The sequence below is a fragment of the Urocitellus parryii genome, chromosome 8 (genome assembly GCF_045843805.1).
Source record: "Urocitellus parryii isolate mUroPar1 chromosome 8, mUroPar1.hap1, whole genome shotgun sequence".
NCBI classification, from domain to species: Eukaryota; Metazoa; Chordata; class Mammalia; order Rodentia; family Sciuridae; genus Urocitellus; species Urocitellus parryii.
In genome coordinates this window covers 45,282,655-45,309,638 of record NC_135538.1, presented here as the reverse complement: position 1 = coordinate 45,309,638, position 26,984 = coordinate 45,282,655, and the positions used below count along the sequence as shown (strand labels likewise).

At 35.1% G+C, this 26,984-nt stretch overlaps 1 protein-coding gene and 1 pseudogene across 2 annotated transcripts in view; both read right to left on the bottom strand.

Moving 5' to 3' along the window:
- Positions 1 to 1,990: 1,990 nt before the first annotated feature.
- LOC113186582 (protein unc-50 homolog pseudogene) lies at positions 1,991 to 3,270 on the bottom strand (annotated as a pseudogene).
- A 4,013-nt stretch (positions 3,271 to 7,283) lies between these two features.
- Positions 7,284 to 26,984, bottom strand: part of Gopc (golgi associated PDZ and coiled-coil motif containing) — a 42,015-nt gene continuing 22,314 nt past the window's right edge. For both annotated transcript variants that reach the window (XM_026394068.2, XM_026394069.2), the window contains 6 exons: positions 25,485 to 25,660; positions 23,563 to 23,728; positions 19,227 to 19,322; positions 17,761 to 17,925; positions 14,939 to 15,119; positions 7,284 to 11,593 (listed from right to left, as the gene is read on the bottom strand). In XM_026394068.2, the coding sequence (XP_026249853.1) occupies positions 11,463 to 11,593; positions 14,939 to 15,119; positions 17,761 to 17,925; positions 19,227 to 19,322; positions 23,563 to 23,728; positions 25,485 to 25,660 (915 nt within the window). In that variant the 3' untranslated portion in view covers positions 7,284 to 11,462. The remainder of the gene's footprint in view (positions 11,594 to 14,938; positions 15,120 to 17,760; positions 17,926 to 19,226; positions 19,323 to 23,562; positions 23,729 to 25,484; positions 25,661 to 26,984) is intronic.

Here is a 26,984-nt window from a genome sequence, read left to right as displayed (position 1 = left end):
TCATTGGTGCCCTGTTTGCTGGGCTGTTGAGAGGCTCACTCTGAAACCAATTTCCCATAATGAAATTAAAAAAAAAATCCCTTCCTAGTTAAAATTAAAATCAAAGGGCACATTTTTCTTTTCTGAAACTCATTCATAGGAAACCTGAATAGACTGATGCTAGCTTTACTATAGATAATACCTCTGATGAATGGTCACCTTAGTTTAAATTGCTTTTTAAAAAATGGTATTTGGAGAAAGCCTTGTCTGGCTCACATTTGTTGAAGCCAGGGGGCCCCAACCTGAACCTGCAAAAGTGTCCAATGGGTGACCATTTGATGCCGGAGAACCAAAATCTCCATCATACCATTTTCTAAACATGCACCATATAGAGAGCCATGAAGATTGTTTTTGCACGTGCAGATCACCAATTACCTTACATATCCTTACCTCCAAACACCTTTCACCACACCTCATTGTTTTTTCATCCCATAAATAACCCTAAACTCAGGGAGACAGATTTAAGTTCAAGAGCTCTCTCTCCTGACTCTTGGCCACTTCATGAATTAAATTATTTCTCATTTGAGTTGGGAGACTGGTTCAGCAACAATCCTCAATAATTAAGGACAGGTGGTACAATGAAGAGCACGGATGGCCTTGGTGACAGGTGGGTGTTGGTTCTACACAGATTGGCCATGAAATAGTTGAGAATTTTTGGCTATTTATGTATCATTGAACCTTGGTTTCCTCATGATGGAAAATGGTGTTAACGTGTCCTCTTCTTCCAAAGATTACTGGTAAGAATCAGTTGGGACATTTATTAAAGTTCCTGTTCTATAAATGGGCCTTTATTTCTAATCTAGGTCATCTGTAGGCTATATATAGCATTTTAACTTGAAAATATTAGTCCACAAGAATGAAGTTGGATCTGCAGCCCTTTTTTACAATAGAGGTGTTTTCCACCCATCACATTTCTTCCCCATACTTGTGATCCAATTGTGAAAAAAGCAAGAACTTTGTTCGGGAGCAGTACTTCCTCAGGGTGGCCTCTGTAGACTAGGGTGTATGAGTGGAAAGGTCTGATAAACCCTATGCAGCCAAGCCTAAACTAGCAGATAAGAGCATGTATCTTTTTCAGTGTGAGTGAGGAACAGATCATTCTAATTGTCTGGTTTTCTTCTAAGCTATCAAATCCTACCAAAAAGCCAAGATTACTTCTTGTCACTTGAAATTGTGGCTGAAACACATCTGCCTTGACAAGCAAGACTTCACTGGCTAGAGGCTGCTGAAACTTTGCTCTGGGTTTTATTATTGTAATTAATCTAAAAATATCCAGAAAGGATGTGAGGGGTTGTTTGATTTTTATTTCACACTGCTTGGGATTCTTAGCAGAAAATCAAATCACATTTTTATTGCAGACACAAAGATACCTTTCCTAAATCTATCAGTTCACCCTGACCAATCAATCACAGAAGTCCAAGTGGGCCCACCAGATTGGCCTCTATTCCTGAAATTCTCATCTTGCATCCATTCATGCCCCAAATAGTTATTAACATTTTGAGAGCTGTATTTGAAAGACAGTATGCCCAGGATCTCTCCAGGCCCTGGAAGGAGTTTAATCTTGTTAATAGGATGCTAAAGTTGAACACAATCACCTGCACCTACCTGCTAGCATTTCCTGTCCCCAGTCTATTCAGTCACCCAGTATTTCCTTGCACTTACACACAGCTATATCCACAGCACGTGATAGATCTCATTTCCCCACTATTGATGACACTCCCTGCCAATCTGCTCCTGGAATAAACTCCCCTAGATGCTTTTTGTTCAGCCTTCAGTATTCTGCAATTTTACTACTGTGTTTGCCTATGAATTAATTTGCATTCACATTGCTTGAAATTGGATGTCTTGAATCATCTTCATCAACTATGAAATTTTTTCAGCCATCTTTTTACTGTTTTCTTTCATCTCCCCTTCTGGAATTCCTATTGGATGTCCATTAGAGCTTTTAATTCTATCGCTCATGTCTCTTAATCCCTCTTGTTTTCTTTTTATCTTTCTGTGCTGCATTCTGGGTAAATTCCTAAAAGACAATATGGCATGGTGGTTGAATACACAGACTTTGGATTGCCTGACAAGAATCTGAAACGGTTTGGTGCCTGGTAGAAAAACAAGGGTATCTATTATAGCTGTCAGAAAACTAAGTGAAGCATTTATTTATTTTTAAAAATCTACAAATATATTTTCAAATTTTACAAGAAATTGTCACTTCCCAATGCTATTGATGCAGTTAAGCTAGAATATTGTTTCTTTTTCTTTTCATTTCACTGTGTAAAAACACAGAAGCCGGGCGCAGTGGCGCAGGCCTGTAATCTCAGTGGCCTGGGAAGCCGAGGCAGGAGGCCCGAAAGTTCAAAACCAGCCTCAGCATCAGCAAGGCGCAACTCAGTGATCCTGTCTCTAAATAAAATACAAAATAGGGCTGGGGATGTGTCTCAGGGGTTGAGTGCCTCTGAGTTCAATCCACAGTACTCCCCCCAATTAAAAAAAAAAAAAAAAAAACAGAACATGGGCATAAAGTTCCATCCTAGCACTAGTGACCACCCATAGAGTAGAATGAGGTATGCAAATGGATAAACAAGAATTACTATATTTTTCGAATAAGGCAATACATATAACCTAGGAAGTTTATATAGATATAATAGCCAAATGCAATCAGTCACAGGTATTTCCAACTAAATACTCAATAACTTCATGTTAGGAAAACATGGCTGATGAAAAAACCTGGACAAAATGTACTATGACTAGGAGTGGATAAAAAACATTCAGATGTACATCAAAGATATAGTCCTACTCCATATCATAGTCTCTGCTCTGTCCTTTCACTACTCATTAGAGATAACACATTAAAGTTGATATCAGAAGACCAACACCTACACGATCCTTGAATGCAACCCATAGGAGCTTTATTGTCTCAAAAAATCCAATGCCCAGCACCAAACCAAATATTTCAGTAGATAGAGTCAAATACTTAATAGGACCAAGAAAACAGTGTCATCTCTGGCCCATTGGTCCTTTATGTGCTTCCAGTAATGGAAGTTTCTATAAATTCTTTGGAGAAAAGTGAACAGGTAGAGCACCTGCTAGGCAGCAAACTCGAAGTTTATCTGTTGAAATTGAAAAAGCCTTCTGAGGTATTTGTAGCATTTGCTCTAGACACGTGTCTTGCTGCATCCTAGAATTCAAGACTCTGTTCCCCTGCACTGTAGAATTCACCAAAGTATCTGGTGACATCTTCCTACATGGAAGAAAAAATTCTTTTACACATAGTATTAAGAAATGTTTGGCTACTCAAGTTATTTGACAAGAAGATCATTTTACAATTTCTCTTCCACTCTTCAGAATGGTCAGGGATCAAAAGCAAATGATGGGGGCTGGGGATGTGGCTCAAGCGGTAGCACGCTCGCCTGGCATGCGTGCGGCCCGGGTTCGATCCTCAGCACCACATACCAACAAAGATGTTGTGTCCGCCGAGAACTAAAAAATAAATATTAAAAAAAAAAAAAAAGCAAATGATATTGGTGCTGAGGCTTACCTAGAGGCTGGAGAATTGCTGCCTGTACTTCAGACAAGGGCAACACCACATCCTTAGACCCATCTTATAAGACGCGTGCAGGGCCTTCTGTTTCCCACACTTCACCTCAACCAATCCTCAGACAGCCATCCCAGATAGCTAATGTTAGTAGAGGGAGGGAAGAGGAGGTACAGGGAAGGGAAGTGACTTTCCTTTGAGCAAAAAAATAGTGACAGAGCAAAATCGGAACTCAGATTCTGTATTCTTAGCCACCAAGTCCTTAGTTGAAGCCAATTAAAAAGCATTTTCACTCAAGTCCATCAGCATACGGACAGATAAGTCTTTGTTCATCGGAATGCAACATAAAATCAAAGTAAAACTCCAATCCCTAGTTCTACCTCCAGGACAGTTCAGCAGGAGGAATGACAATGTAGGGGAACAGTCTAGTCTGAAGCTCAATCAGGCCACTGACCCACCCCATGCCTAGCAGTCCTGTTTCCCATTTCACTCCACCTAGCCCCTCACCTGGCTCAACTGTTTGTTCCCCATCAACCCAGCCAGTTACATTTGAGATAAAATACTTCAAGTAGCTCCATACTCACCATGATGCTAGTTTTGGAACAGACACACACATATTACTCTAAGGCATGTTACCAAGTTAAGAAACCATCCATTATATCTTTTCCCCCCATTCACCAAGAATGTATGTTAAATACCGAACAGTACCTTTTCAGCATTTGGAATCAGAAGCAAATGATTTCCCCCCATAAGGACCCCTCAGAGACCCATTGTAGGATTAATTACATCACTAGATGCCCTAATATTTAAAAACTTGGTTACAATGGATGAATCTATTAACATGTTGCCAAATCCATACTGATCTTTGCAACAATATTCTTCTGCCAGTTAGGTCTTTTGTTTTCTTTGAAAAGAAAACATCATCAGACTTAGAAATTTAGAAAATTTCTTCTGTCAGTTCTTCTTTTGCTAGGCGTTGAAGTTACCTGCTCTTTCACTGGTGATGCCATTAAGACCATATATTCTGGTAATATGTGGGAGAGGTGCTTTGACAGCTTTTTGCCATTTTCCTTCCCTAAAACATTGAATTTTAAAACTTCACTGGAGTCAATTTGGTTACATTACACCTTCCTAGAAAAGTTTTCACATTTATTCCTATATAATGGAACAAAATACTGTCTCTTAGTTGCTATTGCTTTCTCCCTTAATTTTTATTTTGTATATTTGCATTTATTCTTTTTTATGATTCAGTCAACAGTTAATTTTATTGTCTTTTTCCTCTGAAAAATCATTTTATTTTTAAAATTAGTTTTACAACTTTTGTGCTTTCAGAAGCAAACAGCCCACTCAATATAACATTAGACAGAGCTAAAAATTCCCTCAACCATAATGACAGTAGGGAGCATCTAGTGAAGATAACAAAAATATCACTAATATTCTAAAAAATATGACAGTGGGCACACAGGAAGAGATAATTCCATTCCCTAAGTATTTGTTGGCGGGGAGGAGGGAAATGCTTTAATCACAAGGATCTAGAAGGTTTAAGAACTTTTCTTGCATTCCATATTTACCTAACTGCAACAAAGGTATTTCTCATGAAATTTAAATCCATTTCACTTATTATTTTAAAAAAACTAAAAACTTAGGCTCCACCAAACCTTGTACCATTTAAGAAAAATGAAAATAATCAGCTGGGGAGAAAGACTGAAAAGCCTGTAATTTCATGTATCTTTTTCCTTTGTATAGCCTATTAAGGTAAAATTGAGAGGAATTTGAGTCCTTATTCTAGTGCTTACTAGTGGTGTAACTCTAAATAAATAATATAACTTCTTCAGTCTTCAACTTATTCATCCTAACAATATTTTAATACTTTTCAAAAAGCCTTTCAGTTGTAGCAGACTAAATTAACATCACATTTTGATTCTGCTTCCCCCTGCTGGCAATTCAACAAATTGCAAGTTCTGCCTTTCCAAAGCAAGAATCCCAGTTCCAGGGGTTTACATTTGTTTGTATAATTGTCCTTGGTATAGTTTGTTCCTACTTAGAAGCCAGAGGTCCTTCCTTTACAACCAAATATTACACTCTTAACTTGAACTATAAAACAAGATTTTGCTGTTCAAATTTTCCTTTTTCATATCGTTTTCAAAATACTATAATCTCCCACTGTGAGATTTTTAGTTTTCTTGTTCAATTTTTGCTTTCTGCATTTTGAAGCTATTTTATTTTAAATATCATGTACAAGATTAGAACTATTTTGACTTCATAGTAAATTAAGTAATCTTTGCCAGGATATGCTAGCTAATTCTTAAATTTTTAGTGCACATCTTTTTCCTTTAGCATATCCAGGTAGGCTTTGCCAGACTTTATTACTACTATAAGTCAGGTAGAAGAGAGTATGTGGGGGTGCCAGAGTCTTGGAGGGAAGGGATTAGCAGCAAGATCTATGAGCATCTTGTAGCATAGAGGAGGTGCTAGGTCTTATTAAGGCGAGTGGGTAACTTCTGTAAGATAAGGGATCAGGTAGGAACAGCAGAGTTAGTATCCTCAGGGGTATCCATCCATACAGATGCTTTGACTTTCACAAAATAGGTCTTGGCAAAGCATTCAAGCTTCCAAAACTCTGCAATTTTAACAGTTAAGATGTTTGGCCTGAAATTCAGCTGTCTTCATCCTTTCATTGCAGGAAGGCCTCTTTGAAATGCTCTCCATCAACAAGGACCTCTGGCTCTCACATTTAGGCATTAACAGCTGGATCACAGTATCATTATCTTTCTGTAGGTCACTAATACAACCTAGTAGTAACCAGTCAACTCTGCTCTCTTCCAGACATTGTTCTTCCCACATTATTCAAATACCTGCATCATGGAAACTCCTTGAAAATTCCTCTCTTTAGGGACATTTTCCCCCAATTACAGACTGTGTCTGGGGTCTCCAAGGCCACCCTCAAATTGCATGATTTGCTAAAAGGGCCTACAGGACTAAGCAAAGGATCATACTTACAATTATGAGTTATTATAGAGAAGAACACAAACCAAAATCAGTAAAGGGAAAAGGCACATGTGCAAAATTAACAATTAATTAGGTACAAACTCTTAATTAAGTCTTCTCCCAGTGGAGCAAACAGGATTGCCTAATGCATCCAGCAATGATGGGTAACAATACATATAAAGTGTTCACCAGGGAAGCTGGCCTGACTGAGCCCACTCATCAAGATTTTGTAAGGGTCAGTCACATAGGCACCCTCTGCCTAGTATGTACCAAAATTCTAGATTCCCCAGTGGGAAAACAGGTGTTCAACACAAATCTTACTGTTTTTACAAACATTTCAGGCACAGTAAATCACCTATGTTAAGTTAGTAAATGGAAAATCCAAGTTGCTAGACACTAGCCAAGGACCAATATAAGCAGGCCTTTCGAAAGACAACAGATCCATGACTGCTGTTAACTCTTCTGTAAATCTTCTACAAAATACTAAACAACTAAAAATATTTAGCACCATAACCTTGTGCCACATACTATATATACTCCACTTACCTGCCAAAATGTCATCCTCTTTACTCTTTGGAGCAGGGTGGATAAGCCAGCTCTTAAATCCCAGTTTATTACCTATTTCCTCAAATCTCACTCTTGGACAACTTGTTTTCATCAGAGTTCCCCTAAAAGCAGACACCAACACCCGAAAGGGATCTGATGTGCAATAGATTTATTAGTGGCAATTCTGGTGAGGAAAAACAGGTAGGGCGCTTGGAGACAACCAGACCATAATGCAGGTGAATAAAGAGGGAAGGTTGTTTGAAAGCAATTTAGACTACAATGTAATACTTAAGGGAGTTTGGCCAGACTTTCAGGGAGTCCTCCAGTGAACATCCAGGAGACATAGTATCCCTGTGATGATCAGTCATTGGCTGGCAGCAGCATGAAGAATGATAGCCTCAGCCTGAACACAGGGACAGTTTCAGAGCAAGGAAGCTGAGTCTGTAGACAGCTATGCTCTCTCCTGCTGGAGATACGACAGATGCAATCTCATGGCTGCCGCCATGGTGGGTATGGCTCTCAAAATACACCTGGAAAAGATTTATTATCAAACAAAATATTTAGCACCAGTAGCACATAGTAATTTGCAGTACTTAAGTTTTCTTTTTGTAAAGTTAGTTATAAACCCTTAATATAGAACACTGATTAACAATGAAACTGCAAATCATCTTTTAAATCTTATAAACTGCACAATATCCCATGAGAATGAGTTCTGGACACAGACTTCTTTTCCAAACAACAGGAATTGGAAGCTTAAGCCAACACACAGAAAACATATAAGTTTTAGAATGAAATCAAATTTGTTGATAACAAAAGAGCAAATATTTCTAAATGTACATAATAAATTCAACACATTTTCTAAAATATGATTTATATCCATTATCAATGTTTTCTAAAAAATATTTTGGAAATAACTTGGATACTTCTAAATTATGTATACTTAGATTCTAAAATGAAAGACTATCCTCTTAAATACTGACAGAATTAAGTTACTCTAATTTTTATCAATGTTATCCTCATAAATAACATTAGCTGCCAATATTTATACCACAAAACTAAACCAAAGACAAGGGTTTTTGTTGTCTGCTAACTTTCAGCAGAAAACTGGTCCCACAGTTGCTCAGATTGTTCTTTCCAACCAAAATGCTTTTAATTAATTCAGATTAAATGACTACTGAGATTAAACAGTTTCTTCCTATTCCAAACTAATATTGTTCTACCACCCCAACTAGGTTCAGCCTTTGTGTAGATTTTGACATGCTAGTACAAATAACAGAATCTACTTAAAATAAATAATAAACCAAAATATTTGTTTGAAAGAAACATATAGTGTTTATTTTCTTTTAATGAGGTCAAGGGCCGGGGGTGTGGTGTAGTGAAAAAGCACTTCTCAAGCATGCTCAAGGTCCTGGGTTTGACCAACAGCACTGCAAAAAATAAATAAATAAAAATGAGATCAATAGCATTTTAATGTAGGAGATGCTATCTTTATTTACAGGCTAATAAAAATATTTAACTCAACTAGATATAACACATTTGTCATAAATCCTATAGATTTGAGGCTGACCCTAAGTGAAAGGCTAGATAGGTAGAATACTGGACTCCATAATAAAGATGTCAAATAATGTACAACTTACATGTGAATCAATGTATTTCTTGCTTTTAAATATGAAACAAAAATAGGTCTACTGTGGTAAAGAAAAAACCAGCACCATGGACAAATTGCATTAACTTTTGGCAACTGTTTAGTTATAATTATCAAGACCCACAAAACTGTCATCATCTTAAATCTAAACAATAGTCCTATAATCCAAATGTTGTTTTGGTCATATTCATAACAGAGACACTATAGAAGAGAATTTCAGAGGTTAAAAGTCTAAATACACACACACATATAACCCTCATATTCTACTGAACAATTTTTTTTTTCAATTACTGTTTTTGTATGCATGTATTTTGTTTTCTCTTTTCACTTTTCCGCTGTGATGGCTTCGTAGCAGATCCCTTCTTATCCATTTGGCTTTGTCACAGAAGCTTTAGTATTGCATGGGTTTCCTTTTATAAATGTAAACACAAAAAACTGGTTCTCACTCAGTCCTTTGGGGGAAAGCCTGAAACTCAGATCACCCACAAAGACCATATATTCTAAAATGAACTTTCAACCAGGTACCTTCTGACCACTATGAGGAAGCTCACAGAAGCATCTAAACAGCTGTACCCTCATGTATGCCTGCAAACCATGATGAAGCAGGATGAAAAAGAAACTGACCTGTGAAATCTTAAAGCTACTTGGAAAACTTTTTATTCTGTTTATCAACCCTTGAAAAGAATTTATATCATAGCCATACAATCCTTCAAATTATATGCAAAACTACCAAAGTTTTTTTTTTAAAAAAAGCTCTTTAGATATGTATTTCTTAAAAATTGAAGGATTATAGCTTGCATTTCCTATGGATTCAGTCATTGTAAAAAAAAAAAGGACATTCTCTGAAAAAATGTCATGGTCGTTCCATCCAGGCCATGTTTTAAGAAGATAATAATAACATGGTTTCATCTCACAGCAAAACTTTTAGATCTGCCACACAGAATTTTTTTTTTTTTAACTAAATGAATAAACTGGCTAAAATCCAGTTTGCAGATCTTATGTCATGCATAGATGTATGGGTTTGGCATAGAGGGAATGCATGAAGAAAAATCAATCCTTTTCTTTTAAGAGGCCCAGCCTGTCCGGAGCAAACAATAATATGTAACTTGCTTATTCATTTGTACATTTAAATACTAACTTTTGCTCAGAAGCAATGTTAATGCTACCAAAGCATATTAATATCAGTAACAATATACACTATGAAGTGCACTTCTAGTTACAAATTAACATGGTGATTTACAGATGAACATAACCACCCCAAACAAACCATAAACGAGCAACAGTTACAACATTAAATTTATAAATAGTAAAATCACAAAATAAAGTATATACATTTTATAGATTTAACTTTCAACAAACATATAGTACATTTGGAAAAGACAAGAAAATGAGTTTTATCAACATCTGAATACTAGAAATAAAGATACTGGTAATATTTTAAAAGCGTTGTAAGCTTTCTTCCATTTAATATTCCCTTAAGTGTATATCCTTTAAAACAATGACATTCACAAAAACCAACACTTTTTTAAATACAATTTTGCCCAGAAGGTAACAGTGGCCTGCAGAATAGTAAATAATAAAAGAGGCATAGCTATGCTTAATCCTAGGACAAAAGAACTAGCAAATCCCAATTTTGCATATGAAAATTGCTTTAGTAAAACATATTGGTATGAAAATCAAATCAATTAATGTATTAAAATCTCTTCACCTCATCTTGCCTACCTTAGCCCCCAACTTTTGGATGATTGGCAAATCAGGTACTTAGATAAAACCGTTGTTTGAATGCAATGTATTTCAAGACACAGTAATAAATTTGAGCCTTTCCTGCCAGAAAAATTTATCTTTAAGTGCCAGAACTATCACAAGACAAATTTTATGAACAACTCAAAATGTATAAAACTGTCTTTCATGGATCCCATAAACATTTAAGACAAAACATTAATAGTGTAATGTTCCAATACCATGCACACAGATCAACATAATTGAGAACAGGTATTTTACACTCATTTCATTTCTTTTAAAAACCAAAAGTAAAATGTACAGTAACTTTTCAGAAACTATTTCTAGTGCAGCATTGATTGATAAAGGATTGCTTAAAGAAAACTACTTTGTACTGCATTGAAAAAGCTGGAAGGAAAACTCATAATAAATGATCATGAAGAACTAATTTAGACGTCAGGATGCACAATATATATATTTTTAAACCCTAAAACCATTCTTTTGGTTAAAAAAAAACTTAAGTCAAGGCTACATTTCTTCAATTCACTGAGTGAAGTTCTCCTTTGAAACACTACAGTTAACATTCTGGAATGTACAATATGAATTAATTTACTCTCTTGTATTTAAAGGCTATTTTTTTATAATAAAATTCCAGTTAACATTGTCCTTCTACTAAACAGGAAAAGAGCCAAATAAAATAGTAGCACTTCATTTGGTACTTATGAGCCTAGTAAAATCCCTTTGGGAAACACATGCTTTGGTGCTTACAATTTCAAGAAAATCAAAATTGCTTTACATGCAATAGCTAATTATGGTATAACACAGAAAACAGAGTTTTATGCATTTAGAATTGTTCACACGAAGCCCTGAGGTACCCGCCTTTCCTTAGGCAACAAACAGCCTCCCTTCATCTTGTGTAGTCTTTGTCACCATCTTCCCTAGTGCCCCAAATTCAAAATAGTCTGATTAACAATCTTGTCTGGAGATACAGTCAATTTAATAAGATTTTTTATGATACAGACTGTGCAGATCATCTAATTTTGAAGCACTGTCATCTTGCAGCGTTTCATTTGAAGTTCCCATGTCTCCATTTTCATGTGCATCACTTACTGCCTTCTTATTATATCCTAAAAGAAAAGAAAATAATAAAAGCAGATACTTTCTGATCTAAAAAAACACTTAGTTTTTTAATTTTATTGCACAAAAAAACAAAAGAACTCCCAATATAATAACCTGATCTCAGAGTAATCAAGTTAGCAATTCCTAAACAAAAGAATTTTTCTTTCTTATGGTGGATAGCAAACACTATGCAGATGTTAAAGTATTACCTATTGGGCCCTACCTAAAAATCATATAAAATTTCTTATTAAGTGTTCTATGAAACTTAGAATTGACACACACAATTGTAAAATTTAGTCAACTGGATATCAGTACAAATATCTACAGAATTGTGAATTACATTTTTATTTTACATTTTGGCTTTCATATTATTAAAATTAACTTTAGTTAATTGAAATACATACAAGTTGTTTGCTAAAAATCATTTGTTGGCAAGATCATATCTAGTTAAACATTAAAACTAATTTTGTTTACTCTACAAAATAGAGACTTGTAAACAAATAAGAGTTAACTACAGCACCTAGTGAGCTATGAAGTATAGCTAAGTGCCAAACAATAAGCAAAGATACATTTTTGTGTGTACAAAAAAAATGTGCGTAAGTTACAATGATAAATTGTAAGTATACATTTTTGATTATTTGAGACACAATGTAAGTGTCTTCAATTTGCATGGTGTCAGAGAAGTGGCCTCAGCTAACAAAGGAATAAATCTAAAAGAATGAATGATGATGAGACCATGGGGGAATCAGTGAACAGTGTAAAGTTTGAACATATTACCACAATAGTTTTGTTTAAGAGGCACGCAGAGAACAGTAATTGCTACTGATGCCTTTGTGTACACATCAACAACATACAGGTTTACCAAACAGGCAACGGAGTTCATCTGTTTATCATAATACTCTATGCCTTGAGTTCTCTACCTGTTGGTCTCAGAATGCTTTCATATATTTAATAAGCACTAAATTAAACCCTAAAACCATTCTTTTGGTTAAAAAAAACTTAAGCCAAGGCTACATTTCTTCAATTTACTGAGTAAAGTTCTCCTTTGAAACACTACAGTTAACATTCTGGAATGTAGAATATGAATTAATTTACTCTGTTCTGTTTACATGAATTTCAGATACTGATGTTTACCATATTAGTAATTAAAACTGAGAAAGCTAAAAAATTGCATTACTTCTTTAAAAATGACAAGAATAAATGCAATATGTTAACATAAACAACATGTTTAATGACAACTCTACATTCCAAACAAAAAAAATTTTAGTCAGAACAGCACAGTTTTCCAATTTTGCCATTCTCCTTAGTATATGACTTTACAGAAAGCCATTTATATGCATAGAAAGTAGCTGTGTAGATTCTCATTTCTGCTTCTGCTCAATTTGTTACAATGAAGAAAATCCAGTCCCTCAGGAATAAACAGCAAAGTAAGAGTATTTTAATAGCCTTTTCAAATAAATGTCAATATTATTCTTTGATATAATACCAAAACTTGACAATGTAAAAACTGAAAATTTATCAATGAAGAATCTGCTACTAAAATCCATTTGCCTTATTTGCATTTTAACCCATACACAATTTGGCAATATTATATTCTGTCATTTCAAAAGTACTGCACCACTGAGTTATGCAGGAATTTCAAAAATTGACACATTTCATTTTACTACAACAAAAAATTGCATTCAGGGACTAGGGACATAACTCATACTAGAGTGCTTGCTTAGTGGGCTACAGGCCTTGGGTTCAACTCCCAGCACTGTAAAAACAAAACAAAACAAACAAAAAACCTCACACTCATTAATATCAGAATCAATCAAAATTTAAGAATAGTCAATGATGTATAAGCAAGGGAAAGTTCTAAGTGTTGGGAAGCTATCAAGCTCATGGTGACTGATGCATCTTTTATAAAACTCTATAATACTGCTAGTTGTCTTTGAAGTTATGAACCAATTTTGTTCATTTTTAAAATAATGGCTGCCAAACAGTCTAACAACCATACATTGTCAGTAATTCTTTCAAGTAAAAATTATCTTCCATGAAAAAAATATCTAGTTCAGATAGTAGATCAGGTTAGTATTTTCCTTTGAGGCCAGGTTCTTTGTGCATTATGCAGGATAAGTGCTTTATGTGTACTTTCATCTCATCATACAGATTTTTACAAAGCAACATATTCAAGGGTCAACATTTAAGAAAATGAAGAGTTTATGGTTTCATTTCAAAATATCAATTTCAGGGCTGGAGATGTGGCTCAGCGGTAGCGCGCTCGCCTGGCATGCGTGCGGCCCGGGTTCGATCCTCAGCACCACATACCAACAAAGATGTTGTGTCCGCCGAGAACTAAAAAATAAATATTAAAAATTCTCTCTCTCTCTCTCTCCCCTCTCTCACTCTCTCTTTAAAAAAAAAAAAAATCATCTGCCTTTAAAAAAAAAAAAAAAAACAAACAAAAAAAAAAAACAAAATATCAATTTCACTTACAAATAAGGTTCTTACTATTTCATCAAGAATGCTTAAATGAAACCATCATTTCATTCTTCACTTTAACTGAGTGAATGGCAAGGAAGAAAACAATGATTTCTAGTATCGCTGGATGCTACTGCCTTGATTCATGCTAGCAGTCACCAGCAGTTTTACCTCAATTGCTTTTATATGATCAATACAAATATCAAAAGACAGATGACATCTCGGTATTATTATGAAAAGCTTTGACCTACCTCATGGACCTCCCACCTCACTCCTGAAAGATCTTAAGGCTCCAGAGATCCATGGATCATAATTTCAGAACCATTGCTCTATAAGAAAGTGCTAGAATTTTTCCTTAAAATGTGTAAATGATAGCAATGGAAGTGAACCCAGAAAGAGCTGGAATTTTTCCTTAAAAAGTATAAATGATAATGGTGGAACTAAACCAAAGATCCTCAGGATCACATGTCCTGATTCATAAGACAATAATCTAAAAGCTTACTCATCATATAAATTATATATATATAATTATATAAATTATAAATTATATATATATATATTATGTACATTACATGTATTATGAGAAGAATTTGCATTAAGAGAGACTATATATTAATATATATCTACTCTAAAAGGTATGTTGACTTTGTTTCAGAGCCTAGAAAACTTGAATTTTCTTCACCATTCAAGGATAAAAGTCTTATGATGAATCTAAGAAACATACACGTAAATAAAATTTAAGAATAGTCAGTGGTGTACAAGCAAGGGAAAGCTATTTATTGCTTTGGTTTCCTCATCATTACAAATATTACTAAAGAACAGAGGGTTTTACACTTTTAAAATGTATTAATAATAAATTTAGGCATAATAATTTTTAGAGTGATTTTTACCTTGTAACACTTTGATTTCCCCACCTGCATCTTTGCAACTAGCACCAGGATTACCACTTCCCTCTAATTCATCAAGGTACAAACGGTAACGATGTCCACTCTCGTCTTCATACTCTACATTTTCATCATCAGAATCCACTTCAGGAGCCACATAAACTACTTCAAACTCAATCTCTCCTCTCTAAAATAGAGGATGAAAATGAGAAAGCCAAATTACTGCAACTTAATTCAAAATGGATTTCCAAAATCTTTGGGGTGAGGACACTTCAGATACAGCTCCTTTCCAGACAACAAAAAAGAAACTCTAGAACTTCAAGAAGTTAAAGGAGTCTGAGAGAACATGATGTCGAAACACTATGATCCTTCTCTACATGAAATTTCCTTTTAATATTATAGAAGCTCTTTCTACTAATCACAATATTTTTAATATCAGATTTTAAAAAAAGATAAAACTTAACTATTAAATTTTCAGACTTTTAGGCTGGGATTGTGGCTCAGTGGAAGCGTGCTTGCCTCACATATATGAGGGTTCCATCCTCAGCACTACGCTAAAAATAAATAAATAAAATAAAGGTACTGTGTCCATCAAAACTAAAAAAATTTTTCAGATTTTTGGAACAAATGTTCGATTTAAAAGTGATTTTGCAGGGCTGAGGCTGTAGCTCAGTGGCAGAGCGCCCACCTCACACATGTGAGTTACTGGGTTCGAGCCTCAGCACCACATAAAAATAAATATAAAAAAAATAAAGATATTGCGTCCATCTATAACTAAAAAAATATTTTTTAAAAAAGGCATTTTGCCAGTTTGTATTTTACACAGCAATTCCACAAATCCATCATAAATATTAAACAAACTTGCATGTAAGGGTATCACACAAACTTCCTTTAGTTCAAGAAACCCTTACACGATTCGTTGTTTCTTAATGCATAAATCTTGAATCTTCTCTCAACTTTCACTGCGTACCAGACATAGTATCAATCAAGGTATTCTGTCTAGTAATAACATTAATTACTATATTTATTATGCAAAATTATAGTCTTCAATCCTCAGACTACTGTAACCCCATTGTAGTCTCTTTTTCTTCATGAATGAGAAACCCAAGTACACATGCAATGAGCAGATAACGTCCTCAATAAGAGGAACAAAAACAGCATACACAAACACAGTTCCAAAGTTCCTGCTCTTTTTATTATGCAAGATGAAATGTACACTATTTGTATTGTTATTAGTCAATAACTCATATTAAAGTACAAAGTTATAAATCACTTAAGGTTTAAAAATTCCAAGCTAGAGTTGTCATTTAATAAGAGATTATGATCGCTACATACAAGTCTGGTGTTTGCAACTCTGAAAATTATGGTCTGCCTTTGTTGAAAAGAGAAAGCATGTCATTTTTAACTGCTACTCACTAAGTGAGTTTCTCTGGTGCTCTTTCTTCCCAGACTAAACTGTTAGGAAAGTTATACCTGATAATTTTAATATGTGCTTAGCATTTCGTTAAACATTATGATGGCCTATTTGTAGCTCCTTTACCAGTTTCCATTCATCCCATTCTTTGTGCTTCTGTCTAACAGTCAAATTAGGTTGAGGAATCACTAACTTAAGAGGCTACAGTAGCATTCTTAAATCTATCTTATCAGATACATTAAAATGTAAACTGGAGCTGGGTGTGGTAGCACATGCCTGTAATCCCAGGGACTTGGGAGACTGAGGCAGGAGGATTCCAAGTTCAAAGCCAGCTTCAGCAAATTAGCAAGACCCTAAGCAACTTAGTGAAACACTATCTCAAAATAAAAAATTAAAAAGGGCTCAAGATATAGCACCGCTGGGTACCAAACCAAAAAAAAAAAAAAAAAGGAGGAGGAGGGCTGCAGATATAGCTGAGTCGTACAGTACTACTGGTTTAATCCCTAGTACTACAAATAAATAAATAAATAAAATATAGTACTGTATTTTATTTAATATATTTGTAATAAAAAATATACATATTTACTATATAGTACTATGGAATGGAATGGACTGTGAGTCTTCCCTTTAATGCAGTATATAAGTAGTTATATTGCAGAGGCGATTTATACATGATATGGAGCTGAACCAATGAGCTATAAATTCACATTTAACTAAGATTCAATTTTACACAGGCATACTATACTGATGATCCCAGAAACATCTAAACATACTAACAACATCTGTGTAATTCCCTCAATCCTATTCTCAAAAAGAAAAAAAAAAAAAAAAAGACAACCACCCCTGGGGGGGAAAAAAAAGATTTTCAAATACACCAGATAACAACGGATAACAATACAACTCTTGGATACATATTCCAATTCTGTAATGTATTTGTTCTGCAACCTTAGGCAATTTTTTTAATCTTGAATAAGATAAGTTTACTCTTTTTAAATAACAGAATTGGGCTAAATGTTTTCTAAGGATTCTTTCAGTTCAATATTCTATTTTAAAATCTATTCTAAAACAAATCTACTTCAAGTATTGTCTTTTTGTAACACTTTACATTTGTATCATGATCCTGTAATTAAGGATGCTGCTTTCTAACTACCATATCATATTCTGAGTGTTAACACACTCCCTATAGCTCTATTTTAAAACCTACTACACAGAGACAAGAAGACTGTAGCACAAAGGACTTAAATAACTTGTTCAAAATTGTGTAGGCAAGGAAATTGTGTAGGCAAGTAAACCGGACCAAATGACATTTGTAAAAGTCCCAAATCAAAAGAAACAAATGTGTACCCATAACACTTCAAAGATTCAAAAGGAACCAAGTGATAGATTCAATTTTAATTACATAAAAGGAATTTACCTGCTGGGAAAGTATAGTTACAGCTTCTTTATGTTTTGTGTCCCTTAGGTTAACTCCATTGACAGCCAAAATAGCATCCCCAACATGTAGCCCTCCACATCTATCAGCAGGTTGCCCTGGATGGATCTCAGAGATAAGGATTGGAACACCATGTTCTTTCCCACCCTGACAACAAAAAGGCAGTAAATTAGTTTACACTTTGTAAATTGTAGTAACAGACTATTCTAGAGATAAAATATTTTCTTAAAAATACCTTTCATAAAGCATCTCTACCACCTCTGTAAACAATGGGTGAAAATTTGTTACTTAGATAATGATAAATAAATTATTATAAGTATCATGTAAAATGATTAATAACATGTGTCAGAGCCAAAACACCAAAATGAAAAAAAAAACACAAAAACACAATAGACTAAACTCTAAAACATAAATTAAAATATTTATGTACTAGTATTTCATTTATTTTATCAAATCTAAATTGCTAAGTATGAAAAGGATACTGATTTTATGTACCACAAAAATAACTAAGATCATAAGCTGCATCTCAATTTCAGAAATGTTTAAAAAAGTGGAAAAATATGCAATGTAGAATTGAAATACAATAATTAGTATCTCTCACTTTCTAGCTCATACCAAAGTGTGTACATATTACTCTCCTACTAAAGTTTATGAACTTTGAGGGAAGTGTAGTTTAAAAGGAAGATGCTTAATAAACAGATGAGATGAACTTTTTATTATAAGAAATGTTTTCTACATTAAGCAACACTAGGGGGAAAAAATGAACTTACACGTGCCTAAGTATTATTAGATGAAAAACTACTCTATTCAGTAAAGCACCAAGACTAAAACAAAAGGACTCCCAATAGACTCTTCTCAGGAATGATGTCCAAGACAACTGAAGGCATCAAATTAACAAAAGAATATGTATAATTTAGACCCTAAACCTAGTGCAATCAGACAGCAATGAATGAGACAAGAAAAAGAGAACACATACCGGAAAGAAAACAACACAATCTGGAGCCATTAGAAGAAAACAGTTCCAAAGGCTCCTACAGGCATCACAGTACGTGATACAGATCTATAACTTCAGTCATAATAAAAATGTTACACTATGCTTCCTAAAGGCACACTTAGCAGTTGTTAAGATTTACATACAAGAAAAAATATCAACACCAGGGGCCGGAGTTGTGGCTCAGACATAGAGCACTTGCCTAGCACGTGTGAAGCACTGGGTTAGATTTTCAGCACCGTACAAAAACAAATAAAATAAAAATATTGTGTCCATCTACAACTAAAAAAATATATATTGGAAAAAAATATCAACACCAAAGTTACTGTGCCCAAGTGTTAGATATATTTATTTAAAAATATATCCAGAATATTTTGTTCTCCAAATAATGCCCAACAAATGAGCATGATTATACTAGATAATTGCACAAAAGAAAACTGGAAGCACTACTTCTTACTGTAATTGAAATGCCAAGTCCTTCATGATCTTCCTTGAGGAGGAGAACTTTCCTAATTGGACCAACTCCTTGGCTTTTCTTCAAGGAGTCTTGATCCTTATCGGGAGGAAAACAAAAAATAGTATCACTGAAATAATATTCTAAGTAGGATAAATTCACATTACATAACTCACCTTTAGAAATCTTTATTGATTTTCTGGTAAAGACACACACTGTAGTGTAAAGAAAGTAATTAAGAAGTAAAAGAAAAAAATGTTATATTAATTTATAGATGGTTTTCTCACCCTTTTGTCAATTTTTTAAAATACTGATACATCTCTTTTAAAACTGTAGGACATTAGAAAAGAAATTACTGTCAGTAATTAATCAATGTCTAAGTATCTTCAAGAAATCCAAGTGGATAACTATATCTTTCTTCACTGAAAAATATCTTGATGATTTCAATTGATTTCAAATACATTTCAACTTACTTAATTTCAACTTGAAATTTATAAAATAAAAATAAATTTCCAATTTGATCATTTTCTTTTTCATTCCCTGGTGCTCTACAGTTTACCTCTTAAAGGACTTTGCTCCATTAACAATTTTTTCTCTTGTACATTTCTACTTTCTACTAAACTTCTTCCCTACCCAGAAGACAAATTCTAAGCACCTTTCAGCTAAAATACTGACCATGTACACACGCAAAACAATCTCTTGATCCTCCACTATCTTCTTTAGCAACCATGCACCTTTGTCTTCCCTAAACCTCCACATAAAGTTCATATGCACTGTATTTATTTCCCTGCCTCCCACATTCAGTACTCTAATCACTGAAATGAAGGTTCTACTGCTAAACTCAACAGCTGAAATTTTCTTCTCTAAATATTCCTATATCCAATTAGCACATTTTATTCACTACCATTCCTCAAGCCTGCAGAAATTGATCCTGTTTACTAACTCTTCTTGACACCTGCTTTTTTCCCTTGCTTTCTATCAATACCACTTTCCTAATGGCCCTGTATCTGACAGCTCCATCTCAACCCTCCTCGTTTGGTAATCCATTTTCTTCCTTCATGCCATAACTCAAGATTTTTCTCCTGAATCCAATCATACAGACAATTGAACGGACATCTTGGATGTCCCACCGGCATCTTAAATATTGTACATCTAAAACTGCTACTGTCTTTCTCCCTGCAACTTCCTTTCCTCTATCTCCTTGAAAAAAGCCAGATCACAAAACCCAAACCCAAAACCTAGACTCTTTCCTTCTTACTCACCTACTTAATTAACAGCAGTCAAGGACTTAACCAATCAAGTCCTTCTAATTTTAATTCTCCCAAAGCTGTCCTTCTTCTCAAATGCCTTTTCCCCTGCCTTCACCACTGTCTCCTTCAATTACCATAATATATTCTGACTGAATTAAGTGGTCACAATACCATAATATTATATCCACTATTTTATTTAGATAGATGAGGATCCCATGATCCTCAGGTAAAAATAAAAATGCCTTTATGTTGTATAAAATAACTTCTCTCATCTGACCACTACAAAAACTTCAGCTTTATATTTAGCCACTTTCACAAGTATGCTTTTATCACACAGACAGGCAAGACACTAACTACTTTCCTAATCTTTCCATTTCCCAAATCTACTGAACCTAAAAGTTAATGGGTACCACCAGTGTCCTAGAGAAAACAATAATGTAAGTGTGTATTGCAATCCCCCATTCCTATTTCACTCATTCTAGGTACATAACAATTTTTCTTACAGTAATTTTTGTAGAAGCAACAAATTATTTTTTACTATTTAAGGTAATATTTTATCTCTTAATAAAAAATGTGAGCCACTGGGTAAGAGTTTAGACATGTTTTCATATATTAAGGTGTGTATTATCAAACATCTCTTATAATAAAATTACATAATAAAATTTACGCAGATAGGAAAATTCCTATAAAATGATGGCTATGAAAACAACAATTGGACACATTATCTCAAATTCCATCTCACTCCAAGACCAAATGGGTGTAAATGTTAGTTCAAAATCTACACTTGTATTTAACTACTAAAAACTGCCTTAAAGAACTTCTATCCAGTACTTGCTATCAAGTACTGGATAGAAGTTTAAACCAAGCACACGTACTGACTAAGCTTAAAACAAATTTAAGCATGCCCAATCATCAGCCAGGAAATTTTGAGATGTGATGCACAGTATGCTAGTGTGCTGAGGGCCATTACCAAGTAGGTATGACGCATCGTAATCCTTGCCAGTGTACCCCATGTTAAATGGACTTGCCTTTGTTCATTAACATCTCTACATAATTTAATATATGTGTTTAAATCTTCATGTCTCCATGGTCTAATAACCTCTCTGCAGCAACGATTTGCTTGGTCATAAGCCAGTTGTTTTATTAATGGCATTGCTTGTTCTGTGTCACCAAAAATTTTGGCGGCCGTTTGAATAAGCCTATCTACAAAGTCAGCGTAAGGTTCATTAGGTCTCTGTATTACCTTAGATAGCTGACCTTGTAAATCTCCATGTCCTTGTAAAGTCTTCCATGCCCTAACTGCGTCTGCAGCAATCTGTGCATATACAGCAGGATCATATTCAATTTGTTGCCGCTGACCCTCATAAGGTCCTTTTCCTAGCAGCATCTCTAGATTTCTTTGAGGGTAACCGGCTGCTGCATTTCGTCTAGCTGTCTCCCTGCAAAATTCCTCATTGGCAACCTTCCATAACAAATATTGGCCTCCATTTAGCACAGATTTACACATGCTGGCCCAATCTGCTGGCGTCATGTCCAAGTTAGTAATGGACTCCACCATGCTTACCGTGAAGGGGGCTTGAGGACCACAGGTTGTTACAGCCTCCTTTAACTGCTTCACTGTTTTAAATTCTAAAGCACGGTGAATTCGCTGCCCTCCTACCTGTTCAAATATAGGGCATGCTAATCTTTGAGGTCCTGTCTCAGGATCCCATCTATCAACTACGACGGGGTTTGAGGGCCACTCAGCTGTCTCCATCGGCAGGGCTGTTGGTTGAATTACGCCCTCTGGTAATAAAACGGAGTTAGTAACAGCCTTTTGTTGTGGCCTTTTTCCTAATAACCCCTTTTCCTTTAAATTTTCTTCCTCTCTCTGACTAGCTTGAGAGACCTTCTCTTTTCCTTGATCTAAAATGTCTTTCTCCATGGTCTGAATCTCTAACAATTTACTTAACAACTTTTCGGTTTCTTTTTTACTAATTTCTAATCTTCTATAAAGATAACGCAACCCAATAAGATAACACAAAACAAAACCGCAAGTGAATGAAACAAAAACTGAATAAAAATTCGCTGTATCAATTTTCTCTTTCTCGGGGCTAACAAACTTCAAACCTTGAGTCAACCAATTTTCCCAGTTTGCCTCAGAAATTTCTAGGGACAGGCAACTTGAAACAAAAACGAAATAAATCAAAACAAGAACACATTGTTTTTTGAAATGGTCACCCATTCTCTCGCCTTCCCTCAGGGGCGAGCAATTTACTCACCTCCAAGTTTCAGACGTTCCGCGTAGGGACCATCAAATGCCAAAAGCCAAGTGCCAATGTCTCGGCTTGGCACAGAATCACGAGCCACCACACAGCTTTGTAGGTTCAAACAGCAATTCTTTATTCCCGATCTCACACCAGCCTCCACACACGTTCAGGGGCAATTCCAATATGTCCGATCCCAAATCCTACTCTACGAGGCTTTTTCCAAATCCCATTTGAATCTCACGAGAACTCAACGGGAACAAGCAGCAGGAACACCCTAATCCCAGCATCAATAATCTTCAACCTCAACTTCCCTAAAACTCCTATTGTCACGCCCTAAACCCAAGGACAGAGATACTTCCTGCAGGAATACACCCTAATCCTGGATCCACCCTGGTGATTGAGCAGGGTCACCTTTCTCAAACACACAAGGAAGGTCGCAGCAAATTTCCAAGGCAAGTCCATTTAACATGGGGTACACTGGCAAGAATTACGATGCGTCATACCTACTTGGTAAAGGCCCTTAGCACTAGTGCAAAATATGTTTGCTAGCAATGGCTCACAATCTGCAGAGAGATCACTCTCAGGGCATTTAGTTACTCTGTTAAGAACTGACTGAATTAAGTGGTCACAATACCATAATATTATATCCACTATTTTATAGTATATATATCCAAAAAAAATTCTCTGGGTTACCAAAACTTTAAATATGCATCTATTTTAAATATGTTGAATACCATTTTCACTCTTTAAATAAAGGTTTCAAACTACTAGAAAAACAGAAAAGACTTGTGATTAGAGCAAGGCACAGGTTGTGTGGGAAGCAGTAGCAAAGTAACGTACATGGCCTGGTGGTGCTTGCATGGGTCGTTTCAAGTCATTACGTCCTCTACAGGCTCTGATAACAGTTTTGTGACGATGCAAATGTATTTCAGCTTCTAATTGGTTCCACAGTTTATCATGAGCAGGTCCTTTCATATCTCGTCCTAGTAACTGTATTTGTTGGACCCTTCATGTTGAGAAAAGAGTTTAGTTAGTCTTTTATTATACTTACTAGAGAGATTCAGAAGAATTACTGAACACAAGTAGCTTTTGCATAAATCTCAACTGATAACAAAACAAATACTCAGGAATTTCTTGATGTCATTCAGGTTTATAAAGATATGAAAACTCTGAAAAGGACATTCATTTTCAAGAAGAAGAAAAAAATAGTGGAAAAAAAATTTTTTTGAAGAGATGAATAGCCAGGCATGGTGATGTACACCTGTAATTCCAGCTCAGGAGGCTGAGGCAGGCGGATCACAAGTTCAAAGCCAGCCTCAGCAACTTAGCGAGGCCCTGAGTAACTTAGTGAGATCCTGTCTCAAAATAAAAAGTAAAAAATGGGCTGTGGATGTGACTCAGTGGTGGCTGAACACCCCTGGGTTCAATCCCTGGTACCAAAAGACCAAGAAAAAAAAAGCAGAGAGAGAAAATTCCTTTAGTCATATACTTAATTCAAAATATCTAAAAAACAATTTATGCTTTTAATGTCAAATAAAATGTTTTATGCCTTGCATATAATCAAAGTAACTAACTGAACTCAACTAAACAGTATTAAATATTAGCTTTTAGATGACACTGACTGTATGAAAAATTCCTTTTAATGATAGTTTCTTCCAACAAAATGAATACTTTAAATATGGTAAAAAGTTATTAGAAAATTTGTATTTCAAGATGACAGAAATTGGGCTGGGGCTGTAGCTCAGTGGTAGAGTGTTTACCTAGCATGTGTGAGGCACTGGGTTCAATCCACAAAAATGAACAAATAAAATAAAGACATTCTGACCATCTACAACTACAAAAAAAAAAAATTTAAGATAGAAATTCTTTTTCAATGCTTCACATCAGTTCTCAATGTAACATTAAAATAATAAGTATAAAAGGACTTAGTACTAATAATAAATCACCAAAGGTCATAAATGATTTACCTTCAAAAATTAATGGCAGAGGAATTAATTTTTTAATGATAATTCCAACTTTTTTATTTCTTTTATTTTTTTTATTTTTTGAGGGGGCAATGTGAACATCACCTGCTATGTTGTCAAAGCAGGAAGTAGATGGAATATGATCCTCCGCAAAGTTGTCAGCATTTCACAATAAGTTGTATTATGGTTTGAACATGAGGTGTCCCCCCAAAAGCTCATGTCAGGCAATACATCAATGTCCAGAACTGAAAGGATCATGAGAACTATAATCTAATCAGTAGACTGATCTGATGGGTTAATCACCTGAATGGATTATTATAACTGTAAAAAGGTATGGCATGGCTGGAGGAAGTAGGTCACTGGAGGGAAGCTCCTCTCACACTCACCCCCAGCTCTCTTTCTGGCTGCCATGAATTAAGCAGTTTTCCTCTGCCAGGCCCCTTCTATCATGTTCTGCCTCACCTTGAGCCTAGAGCAATCGAGCCAATCAACCATGGACTGAAACCTCTGAAACTGAGTCCAAAATAAACTTTTTCTCCTCTAGTTTCTTCTTGTCGGGTATTTTGGTCACAGGACAAAAAGCTGACTATTACTGTCTGTGTTAATGTATCTGTATGTATGCTTAAACATACATGCAATATATAATATTATCGATATCAATTTAACAATAATAAGACATAAACAACTACAAAATAATTCTAGGGATAAAAATTATTTCATTTATAACAAGTAGAGTCAGTCTCATTAAATATCCAATGTGTCACTTAAGAATACAAGTATGCCCATTTTTTTACACACCTTCCTGCCAGTTCCTTATCCAAGTATTTGGCAGCCAATCTTGCCCCATAAACTTCAGCCTGGAGAACGGCTATATGTCTACGAAGGGCCTCATTCTCTTTTCTCAATAATTTCACTTCAGCTTCAAGTTGAGCTTCTTTCACCTTTTCTTTTTTGTTTGCTTCAAGCTCTCTTTCCTAGTGTAATTTTTTTAAAAATATAAATTAATAAAAATTCCTATGACTCTAAGCAGTAGACCATGTTCCTTAAAATACACATCAGCACACAGTCTATAATACCAACAATGATATGATAAAAATTGCCACTTCATTTCTATGTAATAGAACACAAAGGTTTGAATCTGATTCTTTTTGAGAATTTTTTTTGTTGTTGTTGTTGGTAGTGCTGTGAATCAAACCCAGGGCCTTATACTTGCTAGGCAAGCAATCTATTAATGAGAGCTACATCCCCAGCCCACCTGGTTTGTTTTAAATTCGTACCATATGTCTTATAGATTAGATAACTGTAGGTGATGAAGCACCCTGATATTGAGGATAGTAGAAGAAGCAGTTTCTCTAAGTAGATAATGAAATCTGCAACTTATTTCCTAAAAATTACTTAAGAAACTAGACTAATATAATCACTATTTTTTCTAACAATTAATTTTAATGCAACAATGCTATAAGACAAGTCAAAATCATTCAGTTACATGGAGATTCATTTTATAACTAAATTTAACTTGGAGGACTTTAAAAAACAAAATGCTTAAATTAAAAGAATTATTCTAATTTTCGCCCCCAGTACTGGGAATAGAACCCAGGACCTAGCCCATGTATGCTAGGCAAGCACTCTACCACTGAGCTACATACTCAGCCCATTATTCTAATATTAAAAAAAAAAAAAAAATTCTACAGATTAAAAATTTCTTTGGATAAGTGCATCTTTAGTGTAGATTATCACTAAACTTTGGGATCTGGCTCATCTATTTATCTATGTTAAAGTGGATGTAGAACTGTTTTCTGAAGAAAACACTGGCCTCCCTTTGTCTCTGATGAAGTAAAATGACTATCCAATTTCAGCTTTCATAAAAGGATGCCCTCCAATGCTACACTAGGTAGGTAGTCCATCTATGTGAATCTATACATGTGAGCCAAAATGTATAACCCAGAAGGTCTTTGCTATCAAGTTTTTAATCACAGGTTCATATGTGAGAAATAATATTCAATTCACCTTAAAAGCATAAAGTACAGACAATATATTCCCAAAGATCAAGGTTTATAAATGTAAATGCCTTCAGGGTTACAAATGACCCAAACACAGAACAGACAGGTAGCTTCAAGACAAAGGAGAATGAAGAACAGAAGGTTCAAAGTCCTGCTCAAAGGTAGGCAAATTCAAAATCAAATATACATAGTGTAAAGTCAAACAAAACCTTTCTCAGAGTTAAATGTAGACCCTAGTAGGTGCTTTAAGTGCTATTTAGAATGAAGAAAACCACCCAAAAACTTGCACTTATCCTGA